At 46.6% G+C, this 16,760-nt stretch overlaps 1 protein-coding gene and 1 long non-coding RNA gene across 2 annotated transcripts; both read right to left on the bottom strand.

Annotated features, from left to right (window-relative positions):
- Nucleotides 1-2,460, bottom strand: LOC148386867 (janus kinase and microtubule-interacting protein 3-like). The gene is made up of 9 exons (XM_088396532.1): nucleotides 2,401-2,460; nucleotides 2,123-2,185; nucleotides 1,938-2,036; nucleotides 1,607-1,840; nucleotides 1,421-1,486; nucleotides 1,291-1,359; nucleotides 1,137-1,214; nucleotides 847-1,080; nucleotides 1-767 (listed from the first exon to the last, which is right to left on the bottom strand). Exons 1-9 carry the CDS (start codon nucleotides 2,458-2,460, stop codon nucleotides 651-653), a joined length of 1,020 nt encoding a protein of 339 aa, XP_088252658.1. The 3' UTR covers nucleotides 1-650.
- A 4,874-nt stretch (nucleotides 2,461-7,334) lies between these two features.
- LOC148386866 (uncharacterized) lies at nucleotides 7,335-14,176 on the bottom strand. The gene is made up of 7 exons (XR_015862663.1): nucleotides 14,011-14,176; nucleotides 13,810-13,887; nucleotides 11,913-12,001; nucleotides 9,413-9,442; nucleotides 9,054-9,221; nucleotides 8,865-8,941; nucleotides 7,335-8,397 (listed from the first exon to the last, which is right to left on the bottom strand). It is a non-coding gene; the product is annotated as an uncharacterized LOC148386866 (long non-coding RNA).
- Between the last annotated feature and the right edge of the window lie 2,584 nt (nucleotides 14,177-16,760).

Below are 16,760 nucleotides of genomic sequence, written 5' to 3'. Positions count from 1 at the left end.
TATACAACTTTATTTGTATAAAATTTTCACAACAGCTGTCACACAAACAAAGCGGGAAAAACCGAAGACGTGCGTGTTCCGCCCACGCTGGATTTATTTGCACCTTTGAAAAGACACCGTATTGCCGCAGATGTGGCAAAGAGTACTTTTGGGCATCTGAGACGGAAGGATGTCCAAAGCATCACGTCACCTGCTCTGGTAGGCATGGTGGTGGGACGTTGAGGTCAACCGCTTTGGGGTTGGCTGAATCTTTGATCGCAGGATGCCACACACTTGAAGACAGAAGCAGAAAAGCAGAGCTAAATGCAAAATGTACTCACCGGTGACTCCAATTTTTTTCCCCCCTGAAGAAACAGCTGGACGGGTGGCCCCGGCTGGCCAGTGGGACTCTTGTTATTCTGACCCTTTTTAGTGCGCGTTTGGGGCAACAACCGTTTTTTGTGGCGCTCTCTTCTGGTTCAAAAGTGCCCTGCATGTGAATTTGCTTTTCCTGCCTTCTGATTGGATGAGCGCCGGTGTGACGCGGTGCCTCTGTCACCGTGGCGGGGGGTATACGTTGGCATCGGAGCGTCTGCCAACGTCTGAGACCGGCTGGCAGTGTATCGGAGGTGTCGAGTGCGGTGCCGCTGGAGCTCACTCACCAGCTGGTGTTAGGGCCACAGAATGAAGGCCAAGGAGAAGAATAGAAAGAGAAACAGAAACTTCTCCTCCAATTGTTTGATTTGTCTCTTCTGAGCTTCGATGAATTCTTTCAGCTCTTTGTTCCTCTAGGACGGACAAATGGAAAGTGGCATTCAAAAGCCAGTAAGCGTGCAAGTAAGTGCCGGGCTGGCTTTGGGCCCTTACCTGTTGCGCGCTGTGCAGCAGATCCATTCTCTCTTGGAGGATGCAAGCGTCGCGCTCCCTCAACTCGCACATCAGGGCTCGCTTCCATTGGTCCACGGCGCTCCTAAGCTCTTCTCTCTGATCCGCCGTCAGCACGTCATTCACGCCAGCGTGGCTGGCTTTTTCGCCGTCCGTGGCGGGGCAGTCCCGCTGCGGTAGCGCCTCGTACAACATGGCCTCCAGCTCCAGGATCCTCTGGGCCGCAATCCTCGTCCATCAGTGGTCCGGCGGGAGATTTGAGGGCGGCTTACCTTATGAGCCTGGTCCATGGAACACTTCCTGAAGTCCAACTCTTCATCCAGGTAGCCCTTCTGCTTGCAGAACATATCCTAGCACAGCTCAAGGTCAGAATTGTTGGGGCACATTGCCGGAGTTCCCCTTGGCTGATGTCGCGTGTCTGTCTACCTTCTCACTTTCAATGTCCAACATCTTCTGTTGAAGTGCTGACTTGGTCACTTTGATGTATTCTAACCACTGAGGAAAGGCTGCTGTCACATAAGCAGAATGCGAGAGCGTGCGTGGACGTGCGCGTTACCTTCTCGGCTAGGGTGAGAAGGGTCCTGGCGTGAATCACGACCACCTGCTCCTCGTTGGTGAGATTCTGCAAGAGCCCAAAGGCACAGCGTCAACAAGCTTCTTTCAGCGCAAAGCCTTCCAAAAGTCACATTTGAGCCGCCGAGTCTCGTGGAGTGCGAACATAAGGAGTTCGACATACACTTACGGCGTTATAGCCCAGGATGTCCAGCTTCTTCATCAGATCACTGATGACGATGTCCGGGGGAAAGGCGCAAGGAGCAATGTAAGGTGTTCTGGGACCTCGGGTTAAGGTTAGGGTTGCGAGGGACGCCTTACGTACGCTCACGCCCTCGGCCTCGCAGTAGATCTGCAAAGGGCTGAGGCCGTCTGGGAAACGGACTTGCAGAAACTTCAAGACGGGGGAGCGCCACTCCCTCTCCTGAAAGGCAGAGGCATGCATCCGTCCGTCCGTCCGTCCGTCCGTCCGTCCGTCCGTCACATCTCTGGCCTCAACACGCTTGTGCGAGTCTTCCCACCTCCAGCTCCAGGATGCGGAACTCAAGCAGTTCGTTTTGGTCTCGGATATCCTGGATGTGCTCTTTCAGACGCGCTTCTTCCGCCTCCATCCGCCTGACCTGAAAAGACAGTCAGACCTCATCTGCGGGGCTTCCCGACGGGTGTGACGCCAAGCAACTCCGCCCAGCGCCTTTCTTTCCGTCACCTTTTCGGCCAACTGCTGATTGCTCTGACGCAGCAGCTGCTTCTCCTCCACCCACTTGACATTCTAGAAGAGACAAACGCGTGGACAGCTTTGGAATGTTGTGTCATTTTCATCCACAAATTCTTTGGTTGACTAGAAAATGACATTTGCTTTTCTCCGCATTTTCCCAGCCACGTTCGGGGGGGGGGGGGGGTTGGTCCAGTAATGCCAGACGAATGAGTGACTGAAGAATGTAGCTATTTTGTCTGAGAAAAAGGTGTGCTCATTGATGAGCTTACCTGTCCTTGTTGCTTCAGCGCTGACTCCAGATCTGCTACTCTGCTTTGATAGTGACCCATTTCTACCATCAGCTTTTCTCTGGTCTGAAAGGAGGAGGAGGGAGGCTCCTCCTCCTCCTTTCAGACCAGAGAACACCCGAGGCTGGGTGAGAACGGGGAGGCTGCGACCCGGCCGGGGGTTGCGGAAAGGGGCGCCACCTTGATCTCCTTCTCGGCGTCGTAGTCCCCTTCGCTGGTCTGGGCTAGCAGAGCGTAGGCTCGTTGCAGCGCTTGATATTCTTGCGTCAGCTGGCGGTAGCGAAGCTCCGCCTCTTCATGCACACACCAATGCAACACAGCACTAGTACCAGAATCAGTCAGACCGGCGACAAAGCACCCGCGACGCAAAGACGAGTCCGATTCCAGGCTGAAGAGGAATGTTTGGTGCCAATACGCTGGCAGAAATGGCGGGCTACCTCTTCGGGTTCCGTGTCGGGGGTTCTGTCGGTGTGAAAAGACAAGGACGATCCGTCCGAGTCCACCAACACGTCTTCGTCGTAGCCGTAAAATGTTTCGATGACCTGCGGGCGCGGAAGCAAACATCTCTCTGAACAAACTGAAGCGACACCTCACGATGAATCGACGAGAGGAACGATAGCGAGAAAAAGGCCATTTCATCTTGCGCAACACCAAGCAGCCGCAAACAAACAGACTCACCTTGCAGGACCTCACGCTTTGTTCCTCCTCAGAGATTCTCGACGTCGGTATCGTAGCAGCAAATCTCTCTCCTGTCGACACAAATAATCCGCCTTTGAGATTCTTTGGATGCAAAGGGAACGAATGGCTCCGGCGCAGAAACAAACGCGACTCACAATGACATTTCTGACATGAGCTCCTGTCTCCAGAGCCTGAAAAACACGTCACCGGCGATGATTGGAGGGACGCTCGTCTTTTCCAAAAGTGACAACTACAGGGTGTGTCAGGGTTTTCCAGATTATCTTTATCGTATCATTATGTTGCTTTGACTTTGACTGCAACCTGTAATAAATAATATTATTTATCCCTTATTTATCCCTATCGCTTATCCCTTCCTACACAAAGTCGTAAAACACCCCTTGCTATGTTTTGACTAGAGGTCAAGGGCTTCCTCTATTCAATCCACTCTTACACCCACCCTGTTTCTCTTAATTAAAATGCTCGTGCAGGAGCCGAGAGTCAGACTTCATTCGTACAACGGATGGACTCTCCACCTGCAGGTGTCCAAAAGAACTTACTTGTCTCCCGTGTGGTTCTTGCAAAATAAGTTGGAGCGAGCGCAACTCTAACAGGGTGCATTTTGCCACTAGCTGCCTACGGACAATGACGTCGCGCTCGCGGCTCATGGTTGACGGGCTGAGCAGCCGGGCAAGTCCGTCGTTTTCAGCGCACAGCGAGTGGCAAAGGCGCTGACAAAACGGGAGCTTTGAGCTGCTGAAAACGGCAAAACAAGTCTAAAGCGTGTTCAAACGCGTGCGCACAATGCTCCTGCTTGAAAGGTCGGAATTTAAGGGGCCAATTTTGTGGATGGCGGCCGCCGGCCAAGCTTTGGACGGAAAAGGTTTCCTGGCGACAGCGAGCGAGCGCGGCGCTGCCGTACGTGCACCGAGTCGCCTGCCTGAAGACCTTGGACAAGTCGTCGATGATGTGCCGCTGCTCCACAACTTCAAGGAACTCCATTTCACCGTCCTGCTGGCCGCAACCGCGGTCCAGGTCATTGAGCGAACTAGGCCTTCTCTGTGGAACACAAATGCAGTGGACTCTGTTGGCACGCCGCCGTTGTCCGCGTCGACTTACCAAGCTTGCCATCTCCTCGTTCTCCTGGGTGACAAAGCGCACTTTGTTTTCAAGGCGGCACAGCACCAGCGAGAGTTCTTCATTCTTCCTGCTCAGGCGTTTGTTTTTGTACAGGAGTGGCAGAAACTGGCTTTCTGTTTCTCTCAGTCGCTTTAGCTGCAAGCATGAAGTGCGGGATGTGAAAGACGCACAACACGCGGGCCAGAACGTATCCATTCCTTTTGCATCGGTTTGAACGGAATCGTGGCTTTGGCTCCCAATAAAAGACATCTACCAGGCAACCGACTCGCCGCGCCGCTCAACTAATAAGCAAGCGCAATGGGTGCCTCGCTGGATGGCGCGCATCAAACGTAGCGCAAACCTTCAAGCGTGCCGTCAATAAATTACCAGTTCATTGCGCTCTTCAGAAAGCAGGGCGTTTCGATCCTCCAGTTTCCTGATGACTGCGCTGAGCTCAGCGATTTTCAGATGAAACCGTCGCGTGTCCCGATCCTCCTGAGACTGAAAACGCCCCGCAACACACACACACAAGCACTCGTTCAAAGTTCAAAACTGTTTTTGTGCTACCTTCCTCCAGCAACGAACTAAGTCATGCGTACTGCAAGTGTGTGATGAGGTGGCTTACGCAATGAAGAGGATTGCTAGTAGCGGCGTTGACCCCACTTCCAGGGTAGTTTAGGCCCGCCCTTTGGGAATCCCTCAGGGCAGCGATCTGCTGCTCGGCAGCCTGAGTCTGCAGCTGAAGGCGGTGGACGTGGCCGGCCCCAGGGCTTCATCCAAAACACTAACCGCTCTGTCTTTCAGCTTGATCTCATCCGTCTGGATGTACAAACGGGGAGCGCTCAGGCAGGCGGGCAAACTCATTTGCCAGAATTGTGACAAAAACAAAGAGAGCAACCGGCCAATTTTTTTCTTGAATCGACTAGAACACCTTTTTGGTGTGACAAAAGCGAAGCGAGCAACCGGACATTTTCTTCTTGTGAAATAGAATAGAATAGAATGCCTTAGGTGTCATTGCACTGCAGGTATACAACGAAATTGGGAACATAGCCACGCACCGCGCATCTGATCAGTCCTACCAGTCGGCGGATCTCCCTCTCGCAGTCTCTCTTGGTTCGGCTCAGCTCCTCCCGATGCTGGTGATGAGCCGATCGGAGCTCGGCCGCTCGGGACTGCCAGGCCTGCTGGGCCGCTGCCAGGGCTTCTTCCGCGCTCCTGGTGGAGGCGACACCGCTCGGTCTCCCGACACCGCCGCGTCTCCTCCACCTCTGCCAGCAAAGCGCCCCCCCTCCTCACCTGAGCAGACATTGCGCCACACCGGGCCGTTGAGACCGCAACGGAGCGCCGCGACGCTTACTGGGGACAAGCTACACAATACGGTAGCGGCCGCATCGAAGCCCGACGTGGCGTGCGGATAGTCAGACACGGATAGAGCGGATCACCTTGTCCATGGAGCCGTCCCTCAGGCTGAGGACCAAGGCATTCAGTCGCTGGATCTCTCCATCTTTGATTTTGATCACTCTCATCAGCTCCATTTCATGCTGCCGCAGTAATGTCTCCCTGGTAATGGCTAACTCTTTCTGCTTCTCCTCATGGAGTTTGCTTTTGAGTTCCGTCATGGCGGCGGTGGCACGGTGGTGCTCCGCCCGCAGGTCCTGACTTCTCTCTCTCTCCAGACAGCTGACCTGACATGACTTAGACTTAGACAAACTTTATTGTCATCTTGTCTGCACATGGTGCATACAAAATGAAATTCCGTTGCATACGTCTTACAACAAAGTAGTGATATTGCAGTTGAATAGAAGTAACATATCCTATGAAAATATATATATATACATATACTATATATATATATATATATATATATATTAAAAATAAGTATAAAGTGCAGCAGTGATAATTATGCAATAGTGCAAGTAGGCAAAACAGTATTCAAGAGTGTGCAGAGGAATGCTAAACCATGTATTAAACTTCTATTTAAAGGGTTTATACAAGTTCAGTAAAGTTGGTAGTGCAAGATAGAGGTCCGTAGTGTCATAAAGTACAGTTCTGTGAATGTGTGATGCAGAGTTCAGTTTAGAGCTCAACAGTTCTAGTGTTCAACAGTCTGATGACAGCAGGGAAAAAGCTGTTGCAGAACCTGGTGGACCTGCAGCGGATGCTGCAAACCTCTTCCCAGAAGGCAGCAGGGAGAACAGTCCATGGTGGGGGTGTGATGGGTCATTGATGATGTTACGGGCACGGGACATGCAGCGCTGAGATGAAATGTCCTGAATGGAGGGAAGAGGAGCCCCTATGATCCTCTCTGCTGTCCTCACCACTCTCCTCACGTTCTTCCAATCGGAGGCGGTGCAGCCTCCACACCATACAGAGAGACAGCTTGTCAGAATGCTCTCTATGGTGCTCCTGTAGAACGTCCTCATGATGGGTGGGGGCAGGTGGGCTCTCCTCATCCTCCGCAGGAAGTACAAGCGCTTCTGTGCCCTCTTGACCAGTGCCGTAGTGTTCATAGTCCAGGTGAGGTCTTCTGTGATGTGGACCCCCAGGAATTTGGTGGTGCTGACCACCTCCACAGCTGAGCTGTTGATGATCAGTGGAGCGTGGTGAGGCTGTTTTTTCCTGAAGTCGACGACGATCTCCTTCATCTTCTCCTCATTCAGGATCAGGCTGTTTTCTCTGCACCAGCCCACCAGCTGCTCCACCTCCTCTCTGTAGTCCAGGTCGTTGTTGTCTCTGATGAGCCCCACCACCGTTGTGTCGTCTGCTGACTTCACGATGTGATTGGTGGTGAACCTGAGGACGCAGTCGTGTGTCATCAGGGTGAACAGCAGGGGGCTCAGGACGCAGCCCTGAGGGGAGCCTGTGCTGAGGGTGATGACATCAGAGGTGTTCTGTCCGACCCGGACTGACTGAGGTCTGTTGGTGAGGAAGTCTAGCAGCCAGTTGCGAAGGGGGGTGTTGAAGCCCAGGTGTTCCAATTTTCCTACCAGATGCTGTGGGATGATGGTGTTAAACGCTGAGCTGAAGTCCAGGAACAGCATCCGCACATGGGTGTTCTTCTCCTCCAGGTGAGCCAGGCTCAGGTGAAGAACGGAGGAGATGGCGTCCTGAGTGGAGCGGTTTTGCCGGTCGGCAAACTGGAACGGGTCAAATAATAGGGGGAGTCTGGAAACGATGTGACCTTTAAGCAGCCTTTCGAAGCACTTCATCATAACCGGAGTCAGTGCAACAGGCCGGTAATCATTAAATGAGGTGATTTGAGGTTTCTTCGGCACCGGAATGATGGAGGCAGTCTTAAAGCACGCCGGCACTGTGGCTTGGCCCAGCGAGGTGTTAAAAATGTCTGTGATGACCCCAGCCAGATGACTTGCACATTCCCTGAACACACGCCCAGGAATGTTGTCGGGGCCAGGGGCCTTACAGGGGTTGACTCTCCTCAGGGTCTTCAACACATCGGCGGAGTCAAGGCAGAGTACCTCCTCTTTCTGATGGGGGACAGTTTTAACTGCTGGAGTGCCGTTTAGTGCCTCGAACCTCCCAAAGAAGTTATTTAGACCATTTAGAAAGTCAGCATCAACTACACCCAGCGGGGGGGGGAGGGTGAGTTGTAGTCTGTAATCGCCCGTATGCCTTGCCACATACTCCTGATGTTTTTGACGTCGTGGAAACGATCCTGAAATTTTCGACTGTGGTCTCGCTTCGCTATCCTGATGGCACGGTTCAAGTTGGCTCTCGCTGTCCTCAGTGTCTCCTTGTCGCCAGACTTGAAGGCAGAGTTCCGCGCTCGTAGCGTTTGACGTACCTCCTCAGTCATCCAGGGTCGTTGGTTGCCCCCGGGTGATGATATTCTTAGTGGTGCTGACGTCCTCGGTGCATTTGTTGATGTAGGCTGACACAGTCATGGCACACGCATGTCTAATGTACATCGGGAAATCTGGGAGGGAGGGAGGGAGACAGGCAGGGAGGCAGGCAGGGAGGCAGGCAGTGTCTGTCTGTTGAGGTTTTCACCTTGTTCTTCTCCTGCTGAAGTTCTAACTGGACGTCCATCAGTTTGGTTCTCAGCTCGTCATTGGCGGCCTGAAGGGCGTCCGTTCGCTCCGCCTTGGCCCGCCCTGCCGGAGCTCGTTTGGACATCTCTTACTCGAGTCTCGCCCGGTCGTCAGTCAGAGATCACAACATTTGTACCTGGAGAGCACAAACGCAGCGCTGTTTTCCACTGGCTTCGAACTCAACTTCAATCGGTACCGTAACTTACAACATCATAAACATAGAACTAGCTTGACTTATTCATTGAATAAATGCATTTGGTTCTTCAAAACTGCATCACGCAACATAGCGTGACCGAGACGGCCGTTATCCACCTGCGTGAAGTTATTTGGTGAAATGAATGAGATGTTTAAGACACCATCGTTCTGTCTCTCTGTAGATGAAGGGAAATAATCGATTGCTGAAGGTCCAAAGGTGTTGTGATAAACAAATAAACATATTAGTGATTAGTGACATATTTGTGATAAACATATTAGGCAGGATAATCACATATGTTAACTTGACTGCCCACACTGTATTTATTTATGGTTATTTGTTAAATCGAGTACTGTTAGACATGAAATAGGAAGTGTTTAACATAAATGGAAGACGAAAGGGGTACTCACCATTGTAGCTCCTGCTGGTCAATGATACGAGCCTCTTCTTGCAGTGGAAAACATACAGCCAACAAACACCGTGGAACCTAAAGGAATGAAATTAAACATTAACATTTAGCCTCAACCAACATTCACAGATACAACGCAACGCAAACTACACAAACGTAAATCTTTTTAAACACAATGAGTTGTACTTACCGTGTACGCTCTAGACGGTCCACTTGCAAGCAGAAAATAAAGATATTTCTGTTGATAATCGTCGTGTTTGTATCCGGTGTCTCGCTCAAGGCCATTGCGCCCACAGATTTGAATTTTGGCGAGAGTTCAGCCTATTGACGTCATTTCCGCGGTGTAATACCCGCATATCTGAAACGGCAAAGTTAAGAGTAGAGTTAAATAAAGTTTTTAGTCAACGCAATAATTTACAACCGTTGACCAGTCGAAATAATCGTCGAAATTTGGCGTCTGTGGCTGGAAGCAGACGCCGAGTTCGACGTTCCTCCCAAACGCCAAACTCCCTCGCTTTTCAGGGCTCAAAAAAAAACAGTTGTAATTACCTTGTACGCTCTAGACGGTCAAGTTGCAAGCTGAAAACAAAAATATTTGCCTTGTTAGTCATCGTGTTACTAACCGCTGTGTCTTGTTTGCCAGAATTGCCGCTTTCCTACTTCCTGTTGCAAGCCACGCCCACGGAGTATAATTTGCCGTGAGTTCCGCCTATTGACGTCATGTCCGCGTCACATGACTGCGACGTAATATTATCTAAAACTGTTTGTGCGGTATTGTGTTGTTCTGTGCGGTGTTGTGTTATTCTGTGCGGCGTCGTGTTGTTCTGTGCGGCGTCGTGTTGTTCAGTGCGACGTCGTGTTGTTCAGTGCGGCATGGTGTTGTTCAGTGCGGCATGGTGTTGTTCAGTGCGGCATGGTGTTGTTCAGTGCGGCATAATGTTGTTCAGTGCGGCATAATGTTGTTCAGTGCGGCATGGTGTTGTTCAGTGCGCCATGGTGTTGTTCAGTGCGCCATGGTGTTGTTCAGTGCGGCATAATGTTGTTCAGTGCGCCATAATGTTGTTCAGTGCGGCATGGTGTTGTTCAGTGCGGGATGGTGTTGTTCAGTGCGGGATGGTGTTGCTCAGTGCGGCATGGTGTTGTTCAATGCGGCATGGTGTTGTTCAGTGCGGGATGGTGTTGTTCAGTGCGGCATGGTGTTGTTCAGTGCGGCACAATGTTGTTCAGTGCGGCACGGTGTTGTTCAGTGCGGCACGGTGTTGTTCAGTGCGGCATGGTGTTGTTCAGTGCGGCATGGTGTTGTTCAGTGCGGCATGGTGTTGTTCAGTGCGGCATGGTGTTGTTCAGTGCGGCATGGTGTTGTTCAATGCGGGATGGTGTTGTTCAATGCGGGATGGTGTTGTACAGTGCGGGGTGGTGTTGTTCAGTGCAGGATGGTGTTGTTCAGTGCGGCATGGTGTTGTTCAATGCGGGATGGTGTTGTTCATTGCGGGATGGTGTTGTTCATTGCGGCATGGTGTTGTTCAGTGCGGCATGGTGTTGTTCAGTGCGGCATGGTGTTGTTCAATGCGGCATGGTGTTGTTCAGTGCGGGATGGTGTTGTTCAGTGCGGCATGGTGTTGTTCAGTGCGGCATAATGTTGTTCAGTGCAGCATGGTGTTGTTCAGTGCGGCATGGTGTTGTTCAGTGCGACATAATGTTGTTCAGTGCGGCATAATGTTGTTCAGTGCGGCATGGTGTTGTTCAGTGCGGCATGGTGTTGTTCAGTGCGGCATGATGTTGTTCAGTGCGGCATGGTGTTGTTCAGTGCAGGATGGTGTTGTTCAGTGCGGCATGGTGTTGTTCAATGCGGCATGGTGTTGTTCAGTGCGGGATGGTGTTGTTCAGTGCAGGATGGTGTTGTTCAGTGCGGCATGGTGTTGTTCAGTGCGGAATGGTGTTGTTCAGTGCGGCATGGTGTTGTTCAGTGCGGCATGGTGTTGTTCAGTGCAGGATGGTGTTGTTCAATGCGGGATGGTGTTGTTCAGTGCGGGATGGTGTTGTTCAGTGCAGGATGGTGTTGTTCAGTGCGGCATGGTGTTGTTCAATGCGGCATGGTGTTGTTCAGTGCAGGATGGTGTTGTTCAGTGCGGCATGGTGTTGTTCAATGCGGCATGGTGTTGTTCAATGCGGCAAGGTGTTGTTCAGTGCGGCATGGTGTTGTTCAGTGCGGCATGGTGTTGTTCAGTGCGGCATAATGTTGTTCAGTGCGGCATGGTGTTGTTCAGTGCGGCATGGTGTTGTTCAGTGCGGCATGGTGTTGTTCAGTGCAGGATGGTGTTGTTCAGTGCGGCATGGTGTTGTTCAATGCGGCATGGTGTTCTTCAGTGCAGGATGGTGTTGTTCAGTGCGGCATGGTGTTGTTCAATGCGGCATGGTGTTGTTCAGTGCGGGATGGTGTTGTTCAGTGCGGCATGGTGTTGTTCAGTGCGGCATAATGTTGTTCAGTGCGGCATGGTGTTGTTCAGTGCGGCATGGTGTTGTTCAGTGCGGCATAATGTTGTTCAGTGCGGCATGGTGTTGTTCAGTGCGGAATGGTGTTGTTCAGTGCGGCATGGTGTTGTTCAGTGCGGGATGGTGTTGTTCAGTGCGGCATGGTGTTGTTCAGTGCGGCATAATGTTGTTCAGTGCGGCATGGTGTTGTTCAGTGTGGCATGGTGTTCAGTGCGGCATGGTGTTGTTCAGTGCGGTATCGTGTTGTTTAGTGCGGTATCGTGTTGTTCAGTGCGGTATCGTGTTGTTCAGTGCAGTATCGTTGTGTTGTTCGTATTGTGTTGTGTTGTTCGTAATGTGTTGTGTTGTTCGTATTGTGTTGTGTTGTTCGTATTGTGTTGTGTTGTTCGTATTGTGTTGTGTTGTTCATATTGTGTTGTTCATATTGTGTTGAGTTGTTCGTATTGTGTTGTGTTGTTCGTATTGTGTTGCCTTTAACACTTAGCCTCTAACACTTAGCCTCTAACACTTAGCCTTTAGCACCTAGAAGGTAAATAAATAGGAAGGAAGGACTCACCGGTGACGTCTTCGCCCAGGTCCAAGCGTTGTACTTTGTATTTTCATCCTTCTGACAGTGGAAAACATAGCCAACAAACACCGTGGAACCTAAACGAATGAAAGAAAACTATCATTTGGCCACAACAGACATTCACAGATACAACACAATGTGACGTGCGGGGTTGAGGTTAAAGGTTGAGTGAAGGGCCCTCGTTTTAAACTACTTTTTTGAAAAGGATTGGGAACAAGTAAGACGTATTTAATTTATTTAATGAGAAGTAGTAAGAGCTATTGAATTTAATCTATGTATTATATTCTATTGTATTGTATTCTGTTGTATTCTTTTGGATTGTATTCACACTAACCCCACTAAAACTTCAGCCCACAAAAACTCGCCTCTGGCGCCTAGCCTCTGGCTTTTAGCCTCTAACACTTAGCCTTTAACACTTAGCCTAGAAGGTGAATAAATAGGGTTAAAGGTTGAGTGAAGGGACCTCGTTTTAAACTACTTTTTTGAAAAGGAGTGGGAACAAGTAAGACGTATTTAATTTATTTAATGGGAACTAGTAAGACTTATTAAATTTATTTAATCTACTTTTCTTCCCAGGCAAAATTTGATGTGCTGCAATTCCAAATTTCCAAAGTGAATGAAGTCCTTTAAATTATGATTTTGTATAAATACTAGGCATTAACACAAAATTGACGGCACAAAATGGGCAGACTTTACTTGTTTGAAAAGGACTGGTTACAAGACAGACTTTTTTAATTTATTTAATGGGAAGAAGACTTATTTAGTTTAATTGATCTATTTTTGTTCCCTGGCAAAATTCGATTTGCTGCAATTCCAAATTTCCAAAGTGAATGAAGGAAAGAAGTCGTTTAAATTATGATTTTGTTTAAATACTAGGCATAGACACAAAATCTACGGCACAAAATGGGCAGACTTTACTTGTTTGAAGAGGACTGGTTACAAGACAGACTTTTCTGATTTATTTAATGGGAAGAAGACTTATTTAGTTTATTTAATCTATTTTTGTTCCCTGGCACAATTGGATTGGCTGAAATTGTATTTTGCCAAATCTTGACTTGAGACCTGATAGGAAGTATTAAACGCTTAGTTAAATCAATACAAGTTGGTAATAAGAGCGAGTAATGTTGGTTGAACCGATGAATGAAGGTTGAAAGCAATTTAAATTATGACTTTGTATAAATACTAGATATCAACAGAACATCTACTGCGCGAAATGGGCAGAGTTTACTTGTTTGAGAAGGAGTGGCTTATTCAAAACTAAGATTTATTTAATCTGTTTGTTCCCAGGCAAAAATGGATGTGATGCAATTCCAAATTTCACCACATGATGGTGCCCAATTTTGACTTCATAGGACATATTAAACACTTAGCTTGTTATTATGTTCAAGGTAATCAGATTTGTTTATTATTCTAATGGCCTCTTCAAAACTATTCTGGATTACTACTTTGGATCTATTCTACATTACTTGGCAACAACATACTCTGTAACAGATTAGGCAGTATAATCATATATGTTAACTTGAGAGTGCCCACACTCAATCTACTTATCGTGATGTGTTAAATCAATTACTGTTAGACATTATTTGTCTGATAATGTACCAAATCTTTGAATTGAAGAATTTGTGATTTAATTAATAGCTTGTTGTTATGTTAAGGGTAATCATACTTGTATATAATTCTAATGGCCTTCTTTTGAAAACTATTCTGAATTACAACTTTGGATCTTATATTACTTTGCAACAATCTACTCTGTGACAGATTAGGCAGTATAATCACATATGTTAACTTCAGTGCCCACACTGTATTTATTTATGGTTATTTGTTAAATCAAGTACTGTTAGACATGAAATAGGAAGTGTTTAACATAAATGTTATGGCTACTCACCATTGTAGCTCGCTCCTGGTCAATGATACGAGCCTCTTCTTGCAGTGGAAAACTTGCAGCCAACAAACACCGTGGAACCTAAAGGAATGAAATTAAACATTAACATTTCGCCTCGACCAATTTTCACACGTACAACGCAACGCGGCTACACTTCTGCTATTACAAACGTAAATCTCCTTAAACACAATGAGTGTTACTTACCGTGTACGCTCTAGACGGTCCAGTTGCAAGCAGAAAATAAAGATATTTCTGTTGATAATCGTCGCTGCTCAGCGGCTCACGGCCATCGCGCCAACAGATTTGAATTTTGGCGGAGGTTCGGGCAATTACGTCATATCCGCGGCACATGACTGCGACGTAATACCCGCTTATCTGAAACGGCAGTTAAAAGTAGAGTTACATCAAGTTTTCTTGGAACCTAAACGAATGAAAGAAAACTATCATTTGGCCACAACCAAGATTCACAGATACAACACAACGTGCGGGGTTGAGGTTAAAGATTGAGTGAAGGGCCCTCGTTTTAAACTACTGTTTTGAAAAGGAGTGGAAACAAGTAAGACGTATTTAATTTATTTAATGGGAAGTAGTAAGACTTATTAAATTTATTTAATCTACTTTTCTTCCCAGGCAAAATTTGATGTGCTGCAATTCCAAATTTCCAAAGTGAATGAAGGAATGAAGTCCTTTAAATTATGATTTTGTATAAATACTAGGCATAGACACAAAATCTACGGCACAAAATGGGCAGACTTTACTTGTTTGAAGAGGACTGGTTACAAGACAGACTTTTCTGATTTATTTAATGGGAAGAGGACTTATTTAGTTTATTTAATCTATTTTTGTTCCCTGGCAAAATTGGATTTGCTGAAATTGTATTTTGCCAAATCTTGACTTGAGACCTGATAGGAAGTATTAAACGCTTAGTTAAATCAATACAAGTTGGTAATAAGAGCGAGTAATGTTGGTTGAACCGATGAATGAAGGTTGAAAGCAATTTAAATTATGACTTTGTATAAATACTAGATATCAACAGAACATCTACTGCGCGAAATGGGCAGAGTTTACTTGTTTGAGAAGGAGTGGCTTATTCAAAACTAAGATTTATTTAATCTGTTTGTTCCCAGGCAAAATTGGATGTGATGCAATTCCAAATTTCACCACATGATGGTGCCCAATTTTGACTTCATAGGACATATTAAACACTTAGCTTGTTATTATGTTCAAGGTAATCAGATTTGTTTATTATTCTAATGGCCTCTTCAAAACTATTCTGGATTACTACTTTGGATCTATTCTACATTACTTGGCAACAACATACTCTGTAACAGTTTAGGCAGTATAATCATATATGTTAACTTGAGAGTGCCCACACTCAATCTACTTATCGTGATGTGTTAAATCAATTACTGTTAGACATTATTTGTCTGATAATCTACCAAATCTTTGAATTGAAGAATTTGTGATTTAATTAATAGCTTGTTGTTATGTTAAGGGTAATCGTACTTGTATATAATTCTAATGGCCTTCTTTTGAAAACTATTCTGAATTACAACTTTGGATCTTATATTACTTTGCAACAATCTACTCTGTGACAGATTAGGCAGTATAATCACATATGTTAACTTCAGTGCCCACACTGTATTTATTTATGGTTATTTGTTAAATCAAGTACTGTTAGACATGAAATAGGAAGTGTTTAACATAAATGTTATGGCTACTCACCATTGTAGCTCGCTCCTGGTCAATGATACGAGCCTCTTCTTGCAGTGGAAAACTTGCAGCCAACAAACACCGTGGAACCTAAAGGAATGAAATTAAACATTAACATTTCGCCTCGACCAATTTTCACACGTACAACGCAACGCGGCTACACTTCTGCTATTACAAACGTAAATCTCCTTAAACACAATGAGTGTTACTTACCGTGTACGCTCTAGACGGTCCAGTTGCAAGCAGAAAATAAAGATATTTCTGTTGATAATCGTCGCTGCTCAGCGGCTCACGGCCATCGCGCCAACAGATTTGAATTTTGGCGGAGGTTCGGGCAATTACGTCATATCCGCGGCACATGACTGCGACGTAATACCCGCTTATCTGAAACGGCAGTTAAAAGTAGAGTTACATCAAGTTTTCTTGGAACCTAAACGAATGAAAGAAAACTATCATTTGGCCACAACCAAGATTCACAGATACAACACAACGTGCGGGGTTGAGGTTAAAGATTGAGTGAAGGGCCCTCGTTTTAAACTACTGTTTTGAAAAGGAGTGGAAACAAGTAAGACGTATTTAATTTATTTAATGGGAAGTAGTAAGACTTATTAAATTTATTTAATCTACTTTTCTTCCCAGGCAAAATTTGATGTGCTGCAATTCCAAATTTCCAAAGTGAATGAAGGAATGAAGTCCTTTAAATTATGATTTTGTATAAATACTAGGCATAAACACAAAATCGACGGCACAAAATGGGCAGACTTTACTTGTTTGAAAAGGACTGGTTACAAGACACTTTTTTAATTCATTTAATGGGAAGAAAACTTATTTAGTTTAATTGATCTATTTTTGTTCCCTGGCAAAATTCGATTTGCTGCAATTCCAAATTTCCAAAGTGAATGAAGGAAAGAAGTCGTTTAAATTATGATTTTGTTTAAATACTAGGCATAGACACAAAATCTACGGCACAAAATGGGCAGACTTTACTTGTTTGAAGAGGACTGGTTACAAGACAGACTTTTCTGATTTATTTAATGGGAAGAGGACTTATTTAGTTTATTTAATCTATTTTTGTTCCCTGGCAAAATTGGATTTGCTGAAATTGTATTTTGCCAAATCTCGATTTGAGACCTGATAGGAAGTATTAAACGCTTAGTTAAATCAATACAAGTTGGTAATAAGAGCGAGTAATGTTGGTTGAACCGATGAATGAAGGTTGAAAGCAATTTAAATTATGACTT

Source organism: Syngnathus floridae, chromosome 14 (assembly GCF_059516105.1).
Source record: "Syngnathus floridae isolate MCC-2025c chromosome 14, RoL_Sflo_1.0, whole genome shotgun sequence".
NCBI classification, from domain to species: domain Eukaryota; kingdom Metazoa; phylum Chordata; class Actinopteri; order Syngnathiformes; family Syngnathidae; genus Syngnathus; species Syngnathus floridae.
This window is presented reverse-complemented; position numbering and strand designations above follow the sequence as displayed.

Bases quoted from the DNA above. Each gene is read 5' to 3' on its own strand.
- LOC148386867 (XM_088396532.1), bottom strand. From the start codon at position 2,460: ATGGGTCACTATCAAAGCAGAGTAGCAGATCTGGAGTCAGCGCTGAAG. The intron at 2,186-2,400 runs GTAAGCTCATCA...TGTCTCTTCTAG, and splicing joins CGCTGAAGCAACAAGGACAG to AATGTCAAGTGGGTGGAGGA. The intron at 1,081-1,136 runs GTAAGCCGCCCT...ATTGCGGCCCAG, and splicing joins CCATGGACCAGGCTCATAAG to AGGATCCTGGAGCTGGAGGC.